The sequence below is a fragment of the Bombus huntii genome, chromosome 3 (assembly GCF_024542735.1).
Source record: "Bombus huntii isolate Logan2020A chromosome 3, iyBomHunt1.1, whole genome shotgun sequence".
NCBI classification, from domain to species: domain Eukaryota; kingdom Metazoa; phylum Arthropoda; class Insecta; order Hymenoptera; family Apidae; genus Bombus; species Bombus huntii.
This window is the reverse complement of record NC_066240.1, coordinates 19,739,998-19,762,150: the sequence shown is the minus strand read 5'-3', so window position 1 is coordinate 19,762,150 and position 22,153 is coordinate 19,739,998. Positions and strand designations below refer to the sequence as shown.

Genomic DNA, 22,153 nt, shown 5'->3' with positions numbered 1-22,153 from the left:
TTAAGCATCTTGAATATTTTCTCATATAATTCATATTTGAATTACATCGTCATACATATAAGTTTCTACTAACTTTTTTAGTTTAGAAAAATTCGAAAAATAATATATTTACATCTATTTTTAAAAACACATTGCTATAATTTATTCAATAATATTTATGCAGTATACATACATTCCAATATTTTTCTTATACAGTTCAGAAAACCAAGATTTAAACTTTATTCTTCTTTGATTCCTTTTCCAATGCCTTCTCCTTTGCCCTTTGATATAGAGGCACTAACTTGCCCTCTTTAGCAAGCATTTTGAGAAGCTCCATTATCAATGGCAAATAATTATGTTTCCTTCTAATATTCTCAATCTGATATCTTTTAGATTTTCGAATTTCTTTCTCGATCAATGTTTGTAAACGTTCCAATTCTGCTGGATCACAGACATTTGCTATTTGTCGTTCATAAACTACTTTTCTATCTGTTACTATTGCCATTAAATTAAAATGTATTTCTCCTTCGTTATATCTGCAAACATAAATTGTACAATTACTACATGAAACAAATGAATACATTAACCAGGTGATATTTACTTATTTATTCGTTTCTGTATTATTGGTTTAGCTGATTGAACCCATTGATCGCCAAGTGGACAAGGACCTAAATCCATAGGTCCATCTTTTAATCCATCTAACTCATATAACCGTCCGTCAATAGGAACGTAGCTCACAAAATGAAATACATCATCATCTTTAGATGCTTGTTTTGAATCATATTCAAATATTGTTTGTCTACAATAAATAATGTTTATTTTATGTCACATATATATACATATCATATATATATATATATATATATATATTTAACATTAAGATATGCAAAACACACACACACACACACACACACACACATTGTTATATGAAAAATACCTTGAGAAAGAATTATGTACTTCTCTTATCACATCAGAATTACTAAGAGCCAGACCCCTCATGTTAGCGTCAAAACTCTGACAAAAATTTTTAAATTCTTCCAAATTTGGTCCTAATGATACATCGGAATGTTTGCAATTCAGTAATACACTTAAGATTGCTTGCGTTGCACAAGCATTATTAATTACCTAAAATTTTCAATATTTTTATCCTCTAATTTACTATTGAGTAATATTTAATAATAATTATAAAAAATACCTGTTTTGCAAAAAAAATTTTATCCAACCTATTATCTAAAACAATACTTCCAGAGGGTTCGTCATCTTGCACCCATTTGAACAAAAATATCAAGCCATGTATAGGCCTAGTAAATAACAAAATTATTATTAACGTATCATAAAAAATAGGAGATTAATTAATTTAAATTCATTTATTTCCTTCAAAAGTTTACATGCATGTGGTTATAAGCTTATAATTTTAGATTTAAAATTAAGTTTTTACTATATTGTTATTGTTTATTATCAATACGAAAGGATATTAGATTACATTATAATTTGAGATATTCGTTTACACTACGAAACAAAAATAAATCAATATTAAATAGGTTATGTTATATGAACAAAATACTCACTTCAAATTATCAAATTGCTCATCATCCAAACTCCATAATTCTTCCACTTGGGCACCTTGAACACCTTTAATAAAGAGAAATTATATTAAATGCCTTGGAAATGTATAATCTTACAAGAAATAACAATCCAAAATGCAAGTGTTCAAAGCAATCGTCAACAGACACAGATACCTCCTAGCATAATCATATATAAATTATTTTCGACAAAATTAAAGTAATTAGAAGCAAATCTAAATAAAACCAATCAAACTTTACCAAATTCTTTTATTAATTCCGTAAAAACTCCAGGATCGCTTTCAATAAGACACCAATTGCCCGCTGAGTCCGCCATGTTTCATTTCTTTGTCATGCTCCAAAATGTGATACACACTACTCACTACTTATTCTTAATACTCATCTACCGCTTTTACAATTGGAACATGCATACCTACAAACCGATTTACATTGTAATATCACAATGTAACGAAAATTGTTTCCTTAACCAATATTTAACTTAACATTATGGAAATTAATATTCATACACATTTGAAGAAAAGTAAAAATAAACATTGAAACAATATAATTCAAGTTCAAAGTCTATTGTATAATGGATCACTATAACTTGAAAAAATGAATTAAATAGTTAAGAAATGTCAATTTGAACTTGACAGAATTGAACAGTTCAAAAGCAGAAATAATATCATACATTGTTATGAAATAGAACAGACAAAAACAACTTCCCAGCATTAAAATATTAAAAAGTATTTACATAAAAATATGTAATTTCAGGCTTTCAATTTTTTTTAAAGCTTCTATTACACTAAAGATGGTATCTTGTGATTAAGATTGGTTAATTAAATGATCATAATTGAGGGTTGCATATAGCATCTTAAACATAAAAGTTTTACTCAAATTGCAAGCACAGCCTGATTTATTAAGTGATTGGAATAATAAAACATGAAAAAGTTATACAATCCTTTCTTAGTCATCAATCAATATTATAACACTAAAATACAATTTACACTATGTACAAGCAATAAATTAAAGTTTCAAAATATATTAACTAATTATCATTTACGCTGCTTATCAATTCGCATTATTAATAAGTCGCTCAACAGATAAAATACACTTAATTTACAATAAATTTGAGAATATAGTTTTTATGCGATAAAAGTAAATTAAAATAATTTTGAATAAAAATGTTTTGATTATTGGTGGAGTGATAAAAGGAACTAATAAAAAAAAAGAAATTGTAGAAAAAAATTGTACATCAATAAATCACACATACCAAATTACATACATTGGCAATACAGATGAACTATTTTTATTTTTATACGTTATAGATAAATCTTGTATTAAATCCAATTTTTTTCATAAGTGATCACAAGCAGTGATAGCATTTGGCTAAAAATTTTATTGAAATGCTCTTGCTGAAATATTGTGATACGTGTAATGAGAATCGCATAAATCTATGACGAGACACTATATGCTGGTTGTATATATTAACATTTCTCGTTGAAGCACCTAACATTGCATTGATTTCGATATTAGTTATTATTTTCTGTTTGACATAATGACGACAGAATATCCTCATACCGCCGCATATTTGTTTCAAATGTTTCCAACTGTTTCGTGAGATCTCCTACTTGTTCTGCAAGTGTTCTTTCCTCCATAAAAGCTTGAAGCTGGGGTGCACTTTGACACTCACGATAAAATGCTCCTAAATCGCTATTGGTGTTTGTTATTGCGAAGGGAGTCTTCTGTAATTGCAACATTTAAAGAGTTTAGTCAAACATTTCTAGTATCTTAAAAATATAGGAACGTTAATTACCAAATCTACCATAATAAAATCATCGTTGGCACTGGTCATTGAACAACTACTCCTTCTCGATCCATTTTGAGAGTTACACTTTGACGTTGTGTTATCATTTGTAAGTCTTTCATTGTTTCCATTGCTGCTATCCGTAGCAATGATTGTTGTTGCAGTCTTTGTACTTGTGGTCTCAGCCACTGAGACTGGAGGAGGTGAGGTTTGTCTAGGAGTTAGCAAAGAGCTAAAAGGTACATCTGGTATAACAAAATCATCTTCGTTAACAGTGACAGGCTTATTGACTACAAATGCTCCAACCTTGATAGTATCACTAAGCGATTTCGACGTTTCTTCGCTAAAATATGAATAAAGAAAGTTTCAATTGATCCAATAGAAACTCATTTCACTTCACGAAACAATTCACTTCACTTACCTTTGTTGATACCTAGCATGACGAGGACTCAAGTCAGAATGGAAATGATCACTTTTTAACATTATTGAATCACGACCAGTATGAGTAGGAGATATAGTCATTTTTGTCCTATATGATACTGATAAATGAATTGTCCCCACTGGTGTACACAACTGACCTACCCTAACATGTTTGTAATTATCACCTGCAAAAAATTGCAATATGTTTAAAATATTATCAATATTATAAGTAAACTTATAAATATTGAATTTATTTAAAAAGATAAAATTAGATTTTAATATAAAATTGATCTATTCTGTACCTAGTGTATGTAGCTGGGGTTCTCCCATATAAATCCTATAACAAATAACATAGGAATCCGGACCTTGCCTTCTACTTAATTTATAAGCTGGAGTAATTCTTGATACAGATAATAACGATTTGAGTAAAATACCCATTCTATTATATACCGTATATGTTACTCTTACGGTAGGATCACTATGCTCTGGCAATACACCCAAACTCCATGTTTCTAAAACCATTGTATCACCTTCAACAGTTCTTAATGAGATTTCGATGCAAAGAGGTATGGTTGAATTTACTATTTCTCCACATAATACTCTTTTAGCTTCGGCCAAAACTTCTGGTAGATCATGGATAGCAAGGTTGAACTGTATAATAAAAGGATATATAAGTAGGAAACTATAAACATCTCGATTAACATATTGGAATTAATATAAATATTAACTACATGTTTTCAATTATGTATTATACATCAATAATAATTTATGCGTTTGTTTGTTATGAATTTTGTATTTGCATAAATTCTTTTCAAACTTTTCTTCAGCATAAAAACCAATAAAATGCTGTTTTAACATATTGAATAAATAAAATATAATTTCATTTAAGAAATTCGAGAAAAGAATAAAAAGATGTTAAAAGATAAATATGTGCATTATCTCTAACATATATATGCAATCAAAATTATTATAAATAGAAGAACTTACCCAATCTGTTCCAGATGAATTTGGCTTGCACTTTGTGCTAACCTTTTCACCTGACCTCGACTGCACAATGATTTGTGCAGCCTTTAATGCCAAAAATTTGGTGAACTTGTCCAAGTCCTTTTTGTCCTGCGTACTCAATTTTAACGTGGACATTTTAACGCTGTTATTTTTTTATGGAGTTCCTTTCAAAGAAACACAGATGTCCAATCAAAAACATCGAATTCCACTAAACTGAATAGAATTTTGAACATATCAAAGCATCTCTTCTTGTCTGTGAAACTACATGGTAAAATCCTTTCTGACGCTCGCACGTGTAAACCATCGCACTCGGATTGGCAAACGATTTCTCCTCTTTCTATGATTCGCTAATGCACATAGTCCAGCCAAAAAACGATAATTTAACAACAGCATAAACATCATATCGTTGCATTGTGTTGCGTACAGCTGCGTGGCAGGTGATACAAGTTAGATCGATTCTGTTAACTAGAATCTAGATTATTGTTGATCAATTATGGAGACAAATTCGAAAGTTTTACTCAAATCGACTGATCAACCTGAATATCGCTTGTCTCGAATAATACGTGCAACTATCGAGTATATAGTTCTTATTTCGCTATTTTTATGACACACTGTGGATCGATTTTATTTCGTGTCGCAATTACCTTAAGATAGGAAGCGTTCACATGAATAACATACGTGAATTTGCCGAGTCAAATGTAAATTGAACTTTTTAAATATAATTTACATTTACAAGAAAGATAGAAACACAATAAACGCTTCCTTGTTAAAAGTTCAAAGTAAATTTCGAACCACAGTGCACGCCGCGTTCAGAAAATGACTGTTATTTCATTTTACGCCTTACATCTGGTAAATAAATCTATCACTATTAAAGCATAGAGTTTTGTAAATTATAGTAAAAAATTAAAAAGTTATTATTTCTTACTTTTTTGATCGCAAATTAATTTTTTTTTTAATTTCCGGATAGATTATTATATAATGTCAACGTTCTATCAGCTGATTGGTGTCAAATAATGTACAACAGTTGATCAAACCGAAACATCGTTTTCAAAGTATGATTCATACTACTCGTATCGCCTTCTTTTGTTTTATCTCTTCTAGGGAAGTTTTTCCATTTCCCTATATTTTTTACACATTTTGATTGCGGCAAAAGGATTTAGTTATAATTGACTTTGTTCAAATACATTATCTTATTTCGCTCTTTCATCAATTAAATTATAAATTCAAGTAAATTAGATAAATTATAATCTAATTGTTACATTTAGCGATATATAAACATAAAGGACAGAGTAACGTTTAAAATTAATTAAATTATATTTTTATAACATTAAATGAACTCTTCTCTATAAATTTATCGTTAATATTAAATATAGTTCTGAACTAATATTTGCAATTAGATTAATTATCTATACATAACATTTAATATATTTTATTCCTCATAATTTTTAAAAGTGTAAAAGATAGAAACAAACTTAATAAACAAAATTGCCTTGAATATAAATTTATATATATACTACTGTCATGGAAAACAAAAATTACAAATATAGTTCTTATTACAAAATCTATCACTAACATTATAAAACAGTAATATGTTATAATATGTAATAATGAAAAGCGCTCGAACAATATAAATACGTATACGTATAAAAAGACAATTTTTACATTGCAAGCATAATCAAAAGGTGCTAGGACGCAATCCTTTTCCTACGTGATTAGGACAAGTTAATAATATTTAGTTTTCTTAACAATAAATCATAGTTTCAAAATTGAAATTAAGATTATTATCGTATCTCTTTTAATTTTTGTTCTGGAGATAAAAAAGAAATTATCACTTGTTCGTGATGGATTTTGAGGTATACTCTTCTATCGATGTATGATTTGAGGTCTATTTTATAACCATAAAATTGACCTTCTATCTGCGATGTTCATATTTAGTGCTTATGTTGTAAATGCACGGTAGTTTTCGTAAAAACTTCACGTACGGCAATTGAAGTGAAATTTTGTGAATGTAGATACGTATAATTATAATATATATGTGTTCATGTACTGAATTATCCTTGTATACATATAGTTACCAGAAAATTTGAAAGAAGATAAAAGGAAGAAGTGAGACAAAGAACATGAGTACATATACATTGTATGATTGTACATAAGAATGTGAGTGATCTAATGAGATAATTAAGACTGGTATAACAACAAAAGTAGTTTATTGAATATTATGTACGAATCCTGAATGATGTAATGACACCACGTGACTCGCAACGTGGATGTTGAACATTGGCATTTCACCTTATATTCTTTTTTGTGAGGATTTGTTATACACCGTCTGTCTCTTATTACGCTACAAAATGTCCCATCTATAAATCAGAGATGTGTATGCAAAATAACAGATATATGATATACTTTTAAAACTTTTTTTTTTTTTTTAATTGCAAATACCAAAAAATAAAGACGCAAGATATCTCGTTCATAGCATACGATATTGCGTCGTGAAATATCTCGTTCATGAAAGCTTTCGGTATAAATTTGTACACGAAATATCTCATCCGCAAATGTGAATAGGTTAAGTCATTTCTGCGACTTTGTTATAATACAAAATTGTTTCTAATCATGATATAAAAAAGAAATAATGAATTGTATCTTGTAATAATATTTTCAATGTTTAATATAAGAAAGCCGTTACTTTTATGGTGGACTGTACAGTCACACCACACAGCATGCCAACTGCAATGGAAATTTCCACTGAAGCAGTCGATTGCCACCACCTTGTAGACGCTTTGTAGCCGCGCCTAAAAACCAGATTACGTCCGCTAGGAGACTAAACCGAAGGCCATCCTTATATTTTCAATCGATTAATTTCAATTGGCTAGATTTGCGGTTTTCTGAGGCATCTAGTAATTTGACTACATTCTTTTCAATATAAAATTTAATTACAAATGTCAACGACCGTTTTCCTTGGAGTAAATTTGAATTTTTAATATTATAAGAATTTTTTTATGATATTTTATTTAATTCATATCGACTTTGTTTTCTAGAATGACAGTGTAATAAAAATGTTATATTACTTGAATACTTATGTTACTATGAATTACGTACTGTTTGCATAGCTCTACACATGTCTCTTTAGTTAGGATTTAATCCTGAAGAATTTGAAATCCTCTCTATAGACTATATATACACTATATGCACTACAGATTTTAAATGTAATTATAGTACAAAGTTTCTTTTTTATTCAATGACATAAAAAGCCAGTACTGATCTAAGAAATAAAATTAGAAGAAAATTTAACAAACAATTTTGGGCTAGAAAAATAATATACATCGTAATTAAAATAACGTTCCATAAAATCGTTTATATGTAATCATTGCTTATTCGTATCCCTTTCTTAATAAAATTTGTGTACATTACAGTTAAGGTTCCTGCGCTGTGATTCGGAGGAGTGCCATTATCAGCGTGCAATGTTTCCATTCGTGGAATTTTTGGCGGCAACGGGTAAATATATAAATAAAAAGTAGAATTTTAGATCAATCTGAATGTATATAAAGAACTGAATAAAATAATACTGTTAAGCACATATATATGGATTAATTAATTGGTATCATTCAATCATAAACTGGCTGTGATTGCAATGGTAGTGACATAAACACAGTTGCGGTGATAAGTTGACTTTATTCATAGAATAAGAGCCGTACACTTTGATCGAAAATAAACTCCATCAAGCTGAATATGCAAAAACTACTCTACATTCTATAGGAACATTAATTTTATTTTTAACTCTAATATAATTTATATGTGATAGAATTATGATCAAAGATACTAAAGATGTGCTGCGTTTAAAGTAAAATCATTCCACATCAAAATGTAGAGCCTCTTATGCGAACAAAGTTCGAAAGGAAATTGCGGCGTAACGAGGACATGAAATGGCCATGGAATGATGACGCAAAAGGAAAAAACTTGCTTTTGACTTTTCTCTGACGTAGAATCGTTCATCTCGATGAGAAATACGTTAGGAATTTTAAGCTGAAAATGTCGCGGCAGACGTCTCAAGAATAGAACGTCATATGCGATCTACGTTAGGAACATCACTTACTTTTGACAGGAAATGTACTCGGGGGTCGAGAGGCCTCGCATGGCCTGGTCCCCTCTCAAGATAAGAAGGCCTAAGGGGCCCGGTTGGACGTTTGCCATAGCGTTTGCAATACTTCCAAGTCTGTGTATTAGAAACGTACTCTGTTCGATCAAGCCAGGATACGATCAACCACATGTAACGAATGTCCTTCCTTCAAAAAGATTCATCCTTTATAATTTGAGGTTTCGTATACGATTCGAAAGTGCGAAAGCAACGAGAGAATCGCATACTCCATTAGAGGTTATGTTTTAATTTGATATGTCCGATAACCGTACAGGATACGAATAAGCTTTACTTCCTTACTGAGTTAAACGTTGGAAAAAGTCTATAGTATTTTCGCTTAATGGAATTGCAACTTTATCTCAATTCGAGGAAGCGTGAACATATTTGTAATTTTTTACGTGCTAAATCTTTAGGTCGTATGCTCTTTTTTGAAAGTAGGAAAGATATTTACGCATGATTAAGAAAAGAATTAATACTCCAATTATGTTACACGATCGTCGAGTTTCACCAAACATTGGATGATGTTACAAAGAAATACGAAAAATTCATACGACATTTTATAAAACATTAATAAGTGCGTATCAGTAAACTCTATATTATGCCAAACGAAGAGTATAGTGAATATATGTGTGTAATTCATGATAGAATAAATGCCATTTGTTTCGTTAGCAAGCAAGTAAATGAGTGATTTACGTGGAATGTAATGCGTAAATCACGTTATTGTATCTACAATAAAATATGTATAGCTCGGAAACGCAATTTTTAATCAGTTCATTTTATTCAATTACATAAAAAAAATGTAATTACAGGATATCGCAAAACTTTCAAATAAAAGCTTTAGTACATATAGGTTTTAGTGAGATAATTATTCGTTTAAACAAATCTTTATTTTCTTCATATTCACCTATACGAATTTTTGCAGTATCAAATAGTGCAGAAAGAGAATTCTACTAATATGTAGGTAAGAGTAAAAGAAAATTTGAAACTATAATTTGCGTATTAAAATAAAAGATCTACGCAAGCATTAAAACACAAGGTCGAATTTCGTACATACATATCTATGGCGTGAAGTCACGTTTATGACTGCAATATAAGCACGTGTTGCTACGTATCCGCTGCTATTTTACGATGATAACGTTAGTAAACGACACTCAAGTAGCAGTTATAATTATTATGACTCGATCTTTTTCTCGACATCGGTAGATCTTTTGATCCGACAACGCATTGTGCAAAATGAAGAAATAAAAGAATAAAAAAGATCGAAGAGGATATTAATTATTAATTATCAACTGTTAATATAATATTGTTACACACATTGTAATTGTAATAATGTTGTACACAATGCTATTATTTATCAGCTTTTAATACAGCTAATGCTAATACTGCTATGACACATTTATATGACACATTATATTTATCAATATTCTCATGAATATTATCGTATTATCATGCACATGGTTATTACATTATTACATATTTACATACAAAGACCTTTGATACTTTGATTTTTTATACTTATCGTGTGCAATCTATATTTATATATCTCTTGTTTTATTTACGAATGTATGCTAAAATGCTCTTACATATTTTTACTTCTACAACGACCGAAGTTGGGGTTCAACTGGCTGTTCCTTAGAGTGTTAGAATGTGCAAATTGTTCATTTATAAATGTTAAGTAACTGACGGTACTTTCCACCGATAACGCCAAAATGTTTCAACCGCATGTTATGCAATTGCAGAATTATGTAAGCAACAGTTTCTCAACACTTTGTAGTCATATTATATCTCCCAATAAGAAAAATTTCGTATGTGTTGTGTACATTCGAGGTATAAATATGTTTTAGAAACGTTGCAAGTCGTCTGAATTTTTTGGCTTATTCTTTTAAGTTATAACGAAGTAATTTATAGATCACACAATCACGAATTGCTTAATTCTGTTAGTTAGCGAGATGCCGAATAGTAATTATGTACTACTTTCTAGCCAGTATCGGGGAAAACTGGTTTTAATAAATACCTAAATTTCCATAAAATAAAAGGAAATCGATCGAGTTTTATCACGCAGATGGAACATGTATGCTAACAATAAATGATTGGTAACAGCATCTTGTCGTAAGCGTTACTGATTAAAACTATGAGATTATATTCTTATCAGACCTTAACAATGCTAGAAGGAAGTATGTATTCGTATGTAGCTCAATTCGTCTTCGTATATAGTTATCAATTTACGGTATCTCCAGTATAGTAATAAATCAGTAAATCTTCGCGTGATCGCCAATCAATCTCTGTTATGCTCTAACGAGTGCAATAAATCACGACAACGAGACTAATTTGTTGAAAATGATTTTCATAAACGACAATAATACAATCTGTCACGAAGTACATACGCGCGAGAAATACTGTATCGTCAAAGTGTATGTAAATCATTAATGCCAATACATTGGACGAATGTATTGAATTTCATTAACAATATCTTCTCAATTACAAGCAAGATAATATAAAGTAGTAAAAAAAGAAAAAAAAGAAAAGAGAAGAGAAAGGAAGCAAAGGAGCTCTCTCATCTTCCAAACCATTTAGTAACTGTTACCGAATTTTCTAGGCCTTAGGTAACGTTTTATACAGCACATATACGACGAAACTTATAGCTGCACACAAAAACAAAGTCGAATATAGTTCTGACTGCGATCGTGGAAACAACTCAAGTGACGTAACGTAAACAGCATCATCGACATAATAGCCTATTTTCCTCCACTGAAAACAAAGTTCAAGTCTCAAGGACGGTGTTGTTCGCACGAGGATAGCTTTCGTCCTGGCGCGATGATTTAACCAAATCTGGCCTGGATACACACGCGCGTCCGATTCAAGGGATTCATGTGGGCGAAGGACCAATACCATTGTGATGCTTTCGCGAAGTTTTTGCATGTATCTGCGTCATCGTTGTCCATTTATCTTATTGCGACCTATATACAGGCCTTGGAAGCATCGATCGCAGACAGTGAGGCGCTCTGAAAATTCTCATTTGAATTCTGTCCGATTTTCGCACATCCTTGCAATATCTTTGGATTGGATCGACGAACGATCCATCATAAATAGATGGTGTTTTTTACTGAGACATCGATGGATGGCTCGATAGACAAACGTATGTACTATTTATTGAGTGTTTGCTTACAGTTTTGTTTGCGCAAAATGTTCGGGATTCGGTGGGTTGTTTGTTTGTGCATGGATATTGATAGTGTGATCGATGTGATAGGCAGCCTCGTTTGACAGGCAAATGAAGCAGTTCTTTGGAATGAATTCGAGATTTGAGAATGTACGATGGAATCTTTATCATAGAAAACAGCTTCTATTATTTATGTGCAAATACTAGGCTCGTAAAGTCTTTTCTTAAATGACGTACACTTACTGCCGGATATTTGAGTTCAATTGTATGGTGTCGGGTGTGAAATAGAAACGCTTTTTGTTACGCTTCCGTCAAGCAAGATTATCATATCGAGACGAATAAATGAAATCTCAGGTAATGATAGTATCGATGATTAGAAATCACTGGCGCATTTGCAGTTACGACGTTAATCCGTGCGATCAAATACGATTAAAATAAGAATGTCTGCAAAACTTTTGCAATGAGTAGAAATTAAACGGAACATGGACAGTATCTCGTGCACCACGATCGAGTATGCACGGTATCAAGTTTTTGCATTTAAACTCGGTATATTAGATTATAATGAAAACTTGAATGGATACTTTCACGAGAAATCGTTGATGGATATACAATTTCCCCATCGTTAAATCTTTGAAAGTTACGTTTTAAAAGACAAATGAACAAAAAAGAACGAGGATAGGCAATGAAAATACAAAATTATAATGGAATGTAGGTTACTCGCATATTTAAATTTCTTAATTTTCGACTATTTTGACATTTAATCAGGAATGCTCGCTACAAATTATAAGTATAATCATATACAGTTTGAATATTTTCCAAATAATATGGCAACTAAAGTATTTTCAATAATGCAAGTATGTTTACTTTTTTCGGACATGAAATAACTAAGTAGGAAAGATAAACTATAAACATCTATCCAAAATATAAATATACGCTCGTGTAAATGGTACATACATACATGATACATGCGATATTACATATATCAAAACGGTGTTCTGAATGCGCCACATAGAGGTCACCCATATTCTTATTTCTAACTAAGCTAAACCTAACCTATACTTTTATTCAAATAGAATACAGGAGTAATAGTATCTCGATAGTTTTATTCTTCTTCTTACTCTGCCTGGTGAAATCTACAGAATGTTTTTCAGATCAACTATCAGTATGATGTACGAACGGAAACAAGCAAAAAAGTTAATTGAAAATAACGAAGTTCATTCTAGCTGCACGTTCTGACAAAGGAAACCAAGTAAGTACGAACTTCGCGAATTCCTACCGGATGGCCTCGTAGTGGAAAATTTTCTTTCGTGTGGACACGTTGTGAAACGGAGCCAACCGAGTTTCGCATTACCTACGATATCAGCGTCGTTAAATTCAAATCTTGAGCGTAATATCGTATTGCCGTGACAAAGCTTCGCTGCGCCACCGGTCAACGGTTTCGTATTTGATTGTGGCGCGATCTTTTACACGATGCCACCGCGAAAATATGCGTAGCCAACAAATCCACATGCTTCGCGGGCGCAACAACGTATACGTTGATTAAATTCATTCTGATTACGACGTATCTGCTCAATATGAAAATAACGCGGTTGCTTTAACTAGATCAGTGTTGGATAATGGTGACAAAATGTCATTCACTGATATGATCAGTATTTGTGTGTCTTTAATTTGACGTAAGTTTACTTATGCTCGATACGAGGTTATGAAATTTATATTTATATATATTTTAAAATTTATACCTTTCGATTATATGGAAGTTGTCGATGTTTGCATTTAGTACCGATTAATTTCATAGTTAGGATGAAAGCGAGAAAGTGAGATATGCAGTGGCTCATGAAAAAATATTTGAATTACATGTATATTATGTGCATTATACATTTGATGAAATTTTTATACATTTTATACATTTTCAGATCCGTTCTAAATTTTACCAATATAATCACGATACATATGCCCCGTTACAGTGCTAATGAGATTTCAAGATGTTCCGAATGATATATACGTAAAAAGTTTCTAGAAGCGTTCGAATGCTTTATATTCGATTAAATACTTTATATTTATGTTCGAGTTACTGTATATTTCAAAGATATTTCATAGGATTCTTTTCAATGTTGCTCATTTTATATACAAATTTCTGGTGCTATCAATTAAACGAAAGAGTAGCTGAAACAAGCTGCAGAAAAATGGATATCATATATCCAAGTGTATAAAAATCTTGGTGAAGTAAGTAAGATACTGTGTTAACAGCTCGTAGATTTTGAATGCGACGGACATCCATAAACCATGTTAATGTTTTGCGATCTTAAAACGAAAGAACGTCGTTCTGGTACATGCATAAATAGCGTGTATTTGTTACGCACAAGTCATACGGTAACGTCGTGTCAACTACTTGCAGTTTTTGCATATGAAAGGGCGTGTCGCCACATAAAAGAATCACATCTTTCGTTTTAATGCGATTGGGATGCGTAACACGCGCCGATTTTTTATTCTGAATCAAAGACAACGAAATTTTACACGAGTGAAAGATTTCATTGAGCAGCGGCATAAAAAAACGACATCCCCAAAGTATTTTTGTCATAAATAACTCGATCCTAATTGAAATTTAAATTTTGTGTAACTTTTTAAAATTCCATTCGAGAAAGAATGAAATTTTCATATGAAAGTGTGCAGCAAAGTTGTTGAAATTGTTGTTCAACGAATTGTAATTAATTCTTAAAGTTAAAAATATTCCATCGTATTGCAGATGGAGATTGCACCTGTTGTCGCAGTCCCTTTTCTCCATTTTACTCGAAATTTTCTTTCTTTATCGTTGAAAAGGGTCATTTTTTATCTTTTCCTTGAAACGAGTTTGTTAGCCTTTATCTCGCTGTTCAAGTGACACTGAATTTTCCTCGAGAGGTAAATCGTTGCATTAGTACTCCTTTGTCGAATTTTTTTGTTTATTTTTTTTAAATGTTAAATAGGCACGCTAAAATATTGTTTGTTGTACGAGGTGAAACGCAAAGTTATAAATCGGTTAGAAAATGATGAAACCGTATCCATCTAGTCGAATACGATACTCGAAAGCGAACAGTCTTTAACGTGAAAAAAGTATGGAATGTAAAGCACGGTGAAAATATACAAAGTTGTGGTAAAGTTGCGAAATTGTTTCGCACTCTTTAATAATTCTCTATTGATAATTGGCAGACACAAAAATTTGTCTTGAAGCTATTGGACATACTCAAGTGAATTCGATGCGTTTTGACGCATGCGTGAATTCGATGCGTTTTGATACGAGAAACTTCGATTAAGAGGAAACCAAGCCAACGCACTCCAATTCTAAAACTAATTTTTGTTCGCAGATCGTGCTCGCAAAAAATAACGGTGGAGAACCAAAGAGGAGAGAAGAAGATAACGAAAAAAGAAATTAACGAAGCCGATGATTTATTCGCGTCTGTTATTACCGGTCGAAAACGCCGCTCGATAATGTTAATGCGTCGATTGGTCTGAGGGATGCCGACAACTGTTCCCGTAATTGACAGAGGTGAAAGAGACGTCTGCGGCAATTCGCTCGAAACAAGGAGTCAACGATGCCGTTAACCTCGATCCCGAATCGGCCAAGTAGATCGGTACCGATTTACGTTGATCGAACGAATCGACATAACGTCGACGATGATTCTTTCGTTTCTAATCATGGATTCGACCTATGCCCACTATGTTTATTATTAGGCGATGGAAACGAACGAGTACGTGTACGAACGATTACGCGAACGTTAACCGGAGGTCTTGCTAAGGCGGCTCGATTCGAGCAGGAGTAATTAAGGAGCGCGTCGGCCGACTGGTTTCGATCTTAATTCTTTATTTGACGAATGCCAGTTAGGCGACGCTGTTTCTCTAGGATTCCATCGCGAGAAATACAGTAGTCGCGCAAAGAAACGGAAAATCGAACCAGGCTATTATGCGGGAAAATCCAACGCCAGTGACTGCCAAATTAATGGGGATCGTTCGATTCTTTAGGAAAAGTAAAGAGGTTGTATTTTATAATTACTATTTATATATAATTAATATTTTATAATGTAATTTCCTCTTATTCCGTTGATATGTTTGTCCGTTTCTTGCTGGGGAAGCTAGTGTACGATAGCGCTTTTTCATAATAAGGAAGTAGAAATACGAAATACAAATTGTCTTACTATTTTAATTTAAACGCTGCTTCCGAAGGAAATGAAAATAACGTTGCTATATCGTATAACTAATCCTTTATCGAAATCAAATACGCTTTCATTTTTCTTCATCAGCTTTAATCCGTATTTTATTTCGAACAAGAAGGTGCGTCGACATTCGTGATGATACGTTTATCGATATTGTTAACAAAAGCTGTTTATTACGCGTAAAACGATATTGCGTGCATTCCAAGAAGACACACGGCACAGATACGCAAACGTTGAAGTAACAGACACAATAAGAGGAAGTGCAAATTGAAAAAAAAATTATTAGACGCATCGCTTTAATCTGCATTCTGCGCACACATCGATAGCAAGGTGTCAACGATGTTATTAACCCTGATCCTCGGAGAATTGGAACAGGCTCGAAATAAATAACGATGAGGTCATAAAATTGACGAATCTTGAATGTTGACACGTGCGCGAGCGGTTATCTTAGCGGTGTCGATGAAACGGGAAGCGGAAAATATGCGAAATTATGTGAGTCAACTATCACCGTGAGAATACGTATTCGTTAAAAAAACCGTATTTCAGCCGTAAGACAGAAACGTTGATCATATTTTATCTTGCTCGTATGAATTTTGATAAAGATCGTTGAAACCAGTTTCGAAGAAGGAGCTTTTAAATCGCGTTTAAATCAATTCTAGAATTGCAGCCATGGGCGAGATTCCAAATCATGCGAAAATATGACTAAATAAATATCCGATGCATTTAAACATTTCCAACGACATCTCCAATCAAAGTATGAAACGACGTATTGTCAGGAGATAGCAATTATCACGACGATATCGACATGTACGAGCGCGATTATTTGAAAGCTATTAAGAAAATGTTTCTGTTGTTGTGTGTTGTCATGAGAAATACCTACATATGTAGGTATTCGCGTGGCATGCGATAAACTTGCTTATGGATAGTGAAATCCGGTAATACCGCGAACAGATAATCAAATTCCATGATTGATGATCTACGTCGTAAAATAATCAAACGAAACTGTTATTTTTAGCTAAGGATATTTACGACTTCAAATATTATCTTTCTTTTAGAACGTTGTCTGCGGGGAAGAAACCCATGAATGAACGTATATATTTCGTAATTCTTGATTCAGATCGCAGCAAGCCAAGAAAACAGTTCTCCCTTTTCGTCATCGAGAGTGAAAAGAGAATGAAATAAATTATAGTTGCCAGGGAATTTCAGAATCGATAATCCGTGATTCTGCGCTTTTAACGCGTATTATATATGATTTGCTGTTTCGTTCCTTTCGCTACTCGGACGATTCGTCACGAGAAACGATTTAGCCGATTTGAAGATCTCGAAAGGACTATCGAGATGGCTATTGAATCGCCATTTTATTTTTTTTTTTTTTTTCGCTAATACTTTTATGCACAGTCGCAATATAAGTGCGTGTATTATCGATTGCATGGAAAACGTCATTGATATTTATTATTCTCAAATTTATAGACATCTATAGATAGACTAGAGTCTTACGGAGATTTACAGATAAACGTCTAAGGCTACAGAATTCCTTATTGTCGAGGGATGAAGAAATAACGAAATTCCAGAATTACGTCTTTTCTACGAAAACTCGTAGTCATTCGTTTTCCCACTTTTTGCGCAGAGACGTTAGTCTTATTCGATAAAAGTTTCCGTGTCGATTAACAGGGAAGATATTGGAACGTCCTTGGAAGAAACGAAGCAAATATATAGAACTATGCGCTAGTTGGCAAAATTTCATTTTAAACGAAATCGCCCTATCGATACTGCGAAACAACGTTTCTCCCTTTTGCCAATAGTTACGGCAAACAGATCGATACACGCATCGACCGTGTCCTTTGGTCCGATTCCAGATTCGGTAATCGGTGATTTTACGTTACGACCAATTTCACACTCAACGACGACGATTACCGATTGACTCCGGCACGGGATAATAGGGAGGGGTAACGAATGGAGGGAAAAGTTAAAGAGCGTGGGGTGCGCGAGGAATTTAGAAATTCAGAAATTCAGAAATTCAGAAATTCAGAAATTCAGAAATTCCTAGGAAGCGTTACGGCGCTGGATGTGCCAATCTGCCGATATCGTTAACCTTGATTCTATAGCAGGCCGAACATCGGCCGATGCAAGACGATTATTAAGCCTGATAGGCGGATAATGATGCAAAAATGCGTTCGACGTAAATGGATTTGGCATGTGCGATGGGAGTGGCGAATGGTTTCGCAGGCGAAAAAGGAGACGGGTGAAAGAAAAAGAGGTAAAAACGAGCGTCACGCGTCGAGCTCGAGGAGGGGGTGAGACGTATAGACGAGAAGGGAGAGGGGGGAAGGGAGAATCGTTCGGTTAGTTGATGTTATGTGACGGAGAAACGAGAAAGAGAAAGGTAGATCGAAGAAGAGGGATAGAAAAGAAGAAAACGCCGAAGCAGAGGAAGAAGAAGAGAAAGACGATGGAAGTGGTGGCAACGACGCTGGCCCTGTCGACGGTGGTGGTGGTGGTTAGCGTTGTCGGTAGAGGTGGTGAACATCGTCCGAGAACCCGGAGAAGTGAACGTTGACCGTGATCAGGAGGGTGCAGTGGGGGTTCGAGGTTGTGTGGAGCACGATGGTGGGGGAAAAGCATAGTTACCGAGAGGAGCTTAGCCGTTAGGTCGTTGAGTGGTTCGTGGTTGTGCGTGCGTGTGCATGCGTGTGCGTGTGCGTGCGTGTGGGTCTGTATGCGTGTACACGTACGGTCGTGGGTACGCATGTATTCGGATACGAGGAAAGGGACGAAGGAGGTACTGCCGCGGAGAAGAGTGGGAGAAAGAGGCGACGGAACTGCGCGCCCGCGGCCTCCCACGTCGCGAATCATTCCTAGCCGAGTCTTTTCGACGCTCGCGACGCTTCTCCAGTTCCATTTCCAGAGACACCGATCCTTTTCGATATTTCGTCTTTATGCACGCTTGTCCGGAAACGACACGGTTCTCCACGTCGTGACAGCGTGTGCGCCTTCGCTGGCTCCGAGTGGGGTCGCGACGTTCCAAAAGCTGCCAATTTCCACGCACGATTTTCGGTTTCTCTGCTACGTATACACACGTACATCCTATTTAGCCCTTTTGCCTTTCGGTGGAAGTTTCGCCTGTTCGGTTCCCCGTCTCCCACACTCGCAGATTCCTTTAGCTTAGTCACATCCCCCAAGAGCGGCCGAGAGACAGAGGCAAGGAGAAAGCGTAGAGAAAAGTCTGTAAAGAAAGGAGGAGGATCAGTGCAAGCACGTCCGTTCGCGAGGTTGATTCGCAATCGTCGAAAGTAAAACGGTTCGTTGGTTCCCGCCCGACAAGGCTGTGTAGTACACGCGGTTCTCCTAGGATATATACCGACACGCCACCCACCGTTTGTGTATGTGCCACTTTGTCTGCACGCGTGTTGGTACCATACGATCACGGTTGCGGTGTTCGCACCTTCCAGAAGTGAATTCGACGATTCGGGCCGGACAGCAGCCGGACCAGCCACTTTAACCGCCTGGCTTGGTCTTCGATCGATCGATCGGAGAGAAACTAGCTCGTTAGAGCCCGAGGAGAGTAAACGTACACAGAGGCTCATTTTTGATACACGAGATCGATCGTGATTTTTGACCAGGATGTCGCACAAGATGCTGAGCCAAGGAGCGCCGGTTCACGGGGGCAGCTCACAGGTGAGTTTTTCTACTATTAGCCTGTTATTTTCCCTTTTCTTTCCTCTAAACGGTTCCGTTTACGTTCGATCCTCTCATCGATCGCTCGCTAGCTTTCTAATTATTCGCCAGTGTAACTGGAAAATAACGCGATTCTCTCGCATAGCTGTTGCGCGTTGCGTAACGATGTTCCATTAAAAATTCGCAGTGAAACGCTGACGAAACAGGTTTATTGGCGGATTAACGGTTACATCGTCGAATAGGAGCGGTCATTCGATTGCGTGAGAATTAATTAAATCCCGACGGAAGTGTGTTCGACCGCGGCACGCGTATAAATAGACGTGAGACATCGCGAGGGAAATCAAAATTAACACGACCGAAATGGAAGCGCCGATTTACATATAAAAATTCGCATACCGTTCGTAACCTGCAACGTACGAACTATTGCCAAACGATCTCGTTCGAGAGGCTGCAAAATGTAAGCTAACCAACCGATTGTACGGATCCTGTAAACGATTTACGAAGCGCTCGTAGTCTACAGTCTATATACCGTAGTGACGGTACGTAAATTCGAAACCAAGCAACCTAGTAATAGAGACAACGATGTTAGTCTTTCCGTCGGAAGCACGGAATTGGCGGTTTAATCTTCACCTACAGACCACCGTCTCGAAGAGCAGTTTGAATGTTTATCTCGTCGTCGTTGTTTCATCGATCCAGTGAACAATTTCAGAACCTACTTTGGCGTACGAGTACGCTCAATTGGAAAACATCTTGATGAGAAAGTATCATTTTTATTTATTTATATTATAGTTATAGACGGAATAGTTGTTTATGAAATCGCGATTTCAACGAGCGACCGATCGAATTTTCATCGATCCGAAAAAAATCGGCACGCAAGTGAAACGACTTTCGTAGGCGATTCCTCGTTCGAATACGTGGAAGCCTCTGGTGTATTGGAGCATGCGATCGCCACGTGTTTCTCTTTTTCTCTCTGTCGATTGCCGCGAATTCCAGCATCGCACGTTGCTTACGAAGCATCGACTAATCAACCAATCGTTTCAACCTGAATTAAGTGTCACGTGAAATTAATAAAACGAGGTCGGGAAAAAGTGCGCTGTTTCGCTAATCGCTTCGTACTCTTTCCCCACTCTGTTCCCTCTCTTCTTCCTTCGCTTATTTATTTTTTTCTTGTCCATAGGTGTTTCGCGGATACTTTCCATTGTTACTCAATCGTGAAATCATTGCACGCAACCCGTGAGTTGGACGGTTATTAGAACGCGAGAATGTTTCCGTTTCGTAGCGGAAATCAAATTCCTCTTCGTTTCGCTTCCAGGATTACGATGAATCCGTTACGACGACCTTTTTTTCTGGTATTCACCAAGTTTCGCGATCGCGTTAAAATAGATTAATTCGCCGTCTGTAAAAACAGAGGTGAAGTCTGTTAAAACAGAATGAAAAGGTTAGAACGAAAATGGGGCAATTACGTTCGAAGTTTGGAGCGGCGAGATACGTTCGTTACGATTATTTAAGATCGTATGGCGAGATTAACTCGTACAGCTGCGATGACCTAAAAGAAATTCATTTCTGACCATTGGAAGCGAAGGGATCTGCGTGGTACGAATCAGAATATACATCGGTTAATTTCTCTTTCTTTCCAATTCGGTACAATGAATTCTCTGCATTTGTCCTTTATCATTTACTTATTTACAAATTTTCAGCATTATATTATCGATAATACACCGAAGAAAGAATAAATCTTTTTGCGATGAAAATACGATTAGACGTATTTTTTTAGCGAAAGTTAGTTTTCCAGTCTTGGATTAAATCCGCTCGCCTGAATCAGCGAGCACTCGAAGACAAATAAATATTTCAGAGTATAGGTACAGTTAAATCAGAATTTTTCAATGACGATTAACCGATACGGAAGTTGGAATCTGTTACGATAAAATTATCGTTTGTATGCTTTTCTTTTTTTTTTTTTCTTTTCGTGATATCGTGCGCGTTCTGTTAAGTAGTGCGATACGCGACGAGCGTTTAATAACCGTGATATTCGAAGGTTCGTGACACAGAAGTAGCCATTTTCTTCGGAAATATCAACGATGGATAGGGCAAGGGCTTATCGAAAGAATTCGTCCAATCCATTATAGATACGGACTGAACGAATGAAATTCGGGTCGTAAAGAAACAAAGTACTTTGTAACGTTCATCGATTTGCAATTGTAAAGTGTTGCCTCGTGATCCAACTATGAC

General features: G+C 35.0%; 3 protein-coding genes across 5 annotated transcripts in view; 1 reads left to right on the top strand and 2 right to left on the bottom strand.

The window, feature by feature from the left end:
- Positions 1 to 9: 9 nt before the first annotated feature.
- On the bottom strand, positions 10 to 1,951 carry LOC126863435 (ubiquitin carboxyl-terminal hydrolase isozyme L5). The gene is made up of 6 exons (XM_050613606.1): positions 1,803 to 1,951; positions 1,548 to 1,611; positions 1,175 to 1,280; positions 917 to 1,104; positions 581 to 778; positions 10 to 515 (listed from the first exon to the last, which is right to left on the bottom strand). The coding sequence occupies exons 1-6, from the start codon at positions 1,876 to 1,878 to the stop codon at positions 212 to 214; spliced, it is 936 nt and encodes a 311-aa protein (XP_050469563.1). The 5' UTR covers positions 1,879 to 1,951; the 3' UTR covers positions 10 to 211.
- Positions 1,797 to 5,767, bottom strand: LOC126863433 (autophagy-related protein 13). 3 transcript variants are annotated; one of them, XM_050613602.1, is made up of 6 exons: positions 4,756 to 5,764; positions 4,071 to 4,419; positions 3,770 to 3,953; positions 3,358 to 3,691; positions 3,123 to 3,286; positions 1,797 to 1,974 (listed from the first exon to the last, which is right to left on the bottom strand). In XM_050613602.1, the coding sequence occupies exons 1-6, from the start codon at positions 4,906 to 4,908 to the stop codon at positions 1,941 to 1,943; spliced, it is 1,218 nt and encodes a 405-aa protein (XP_050469559.1). In that variant the 5' UTR covers positions 4,909 to 5,764; the 3' UTR covers positions 1,797 to 1,940. The 3 variants fall into 3 exon arrangements, with proteins under 3 accessions (XP_050469559.1, XP_050469558.1, XP_050469557.1); XM_050613601.1 differs by lacking the exon at positions 1,797 to 1,974 and having other exon boundaries at positions 2,440 to 3,286; positions 3,367 to 3,691; positions 4,756 to 5,767; XM_050613600.1 differs by lacking the exon at positions 1,797 to 1,974 and having other exon boundaries at positions 2,440 to 3,286; positions 4,756 to 5,759.
- Positions 5,768 to 18,850: 13,083 nt separating this feature from the next.
- The window catches only part of LOC126863430 (proton-coupled amino acid transporter-like protein pathetic), a 35,309-nt gene continuing 32,006 nt past the window's right edge, over positions 18,851 to 22,153 (top strand). The window contains exon 1 of the mRNA XM_050613592.1: positions 18,851 to 19,924. Coding sequence (XP_050469549.1) covers positions 19,871 to 19,924 — 54 coding nt within the window. The 5' untranslated portion in view covers positions 18,851 to 19,870. The remainder of the gene's footprint in view (positions 19,925 to 22,153) is intronic.

Excerpts from the sequence above, each read along its gene's own strand:
- LOC126863435 (XM_050613606.1), bottom strand. The coding sequence starts at position 1,878 with ATGGCGGACTCAGCGGGCAATTGGTGTCTTATTGAAAGCGATCCTGGA. Across the intron at positions 1,612-1,802 it reads GGAATTAATAAAAGAATTTG|GTGTTCAAGGTGCCCAAGTG; the intron begins GTAAAGTTTGAT and ends TCTTTATTAAAG. Across the intron at positions 1,105-1,174 it reads AAATTTTTTTTGCAAAACAG|GTAATTAATAATGCTTGTGC; the intron begins GTATTTTTTATA and ends TGAAAATTTTAG.
- LOC126863433 (XM_050613600.1), bottom strand. The coding sequence starts at position 4,908 with ATGTCCACGTTAAAATTGAGTACGCAGGACAAAAAGGACTTGGACAAG. Across the intron at positions 4,420-4,755 it reads ATTCATCTGGAACAGATTGG|TTCAACCTTGCTATCCATGA; the intron begins GTAAGTTCTTCT and ends TTTATTATACAG. Across the intron at positions 3,954-4,070 it reads ACCCCAGCTACATACACTAG|GTGATAATTACAAACATGTT; the intron begins GTACAGAATAGA and ends AATTTTTTGCAG.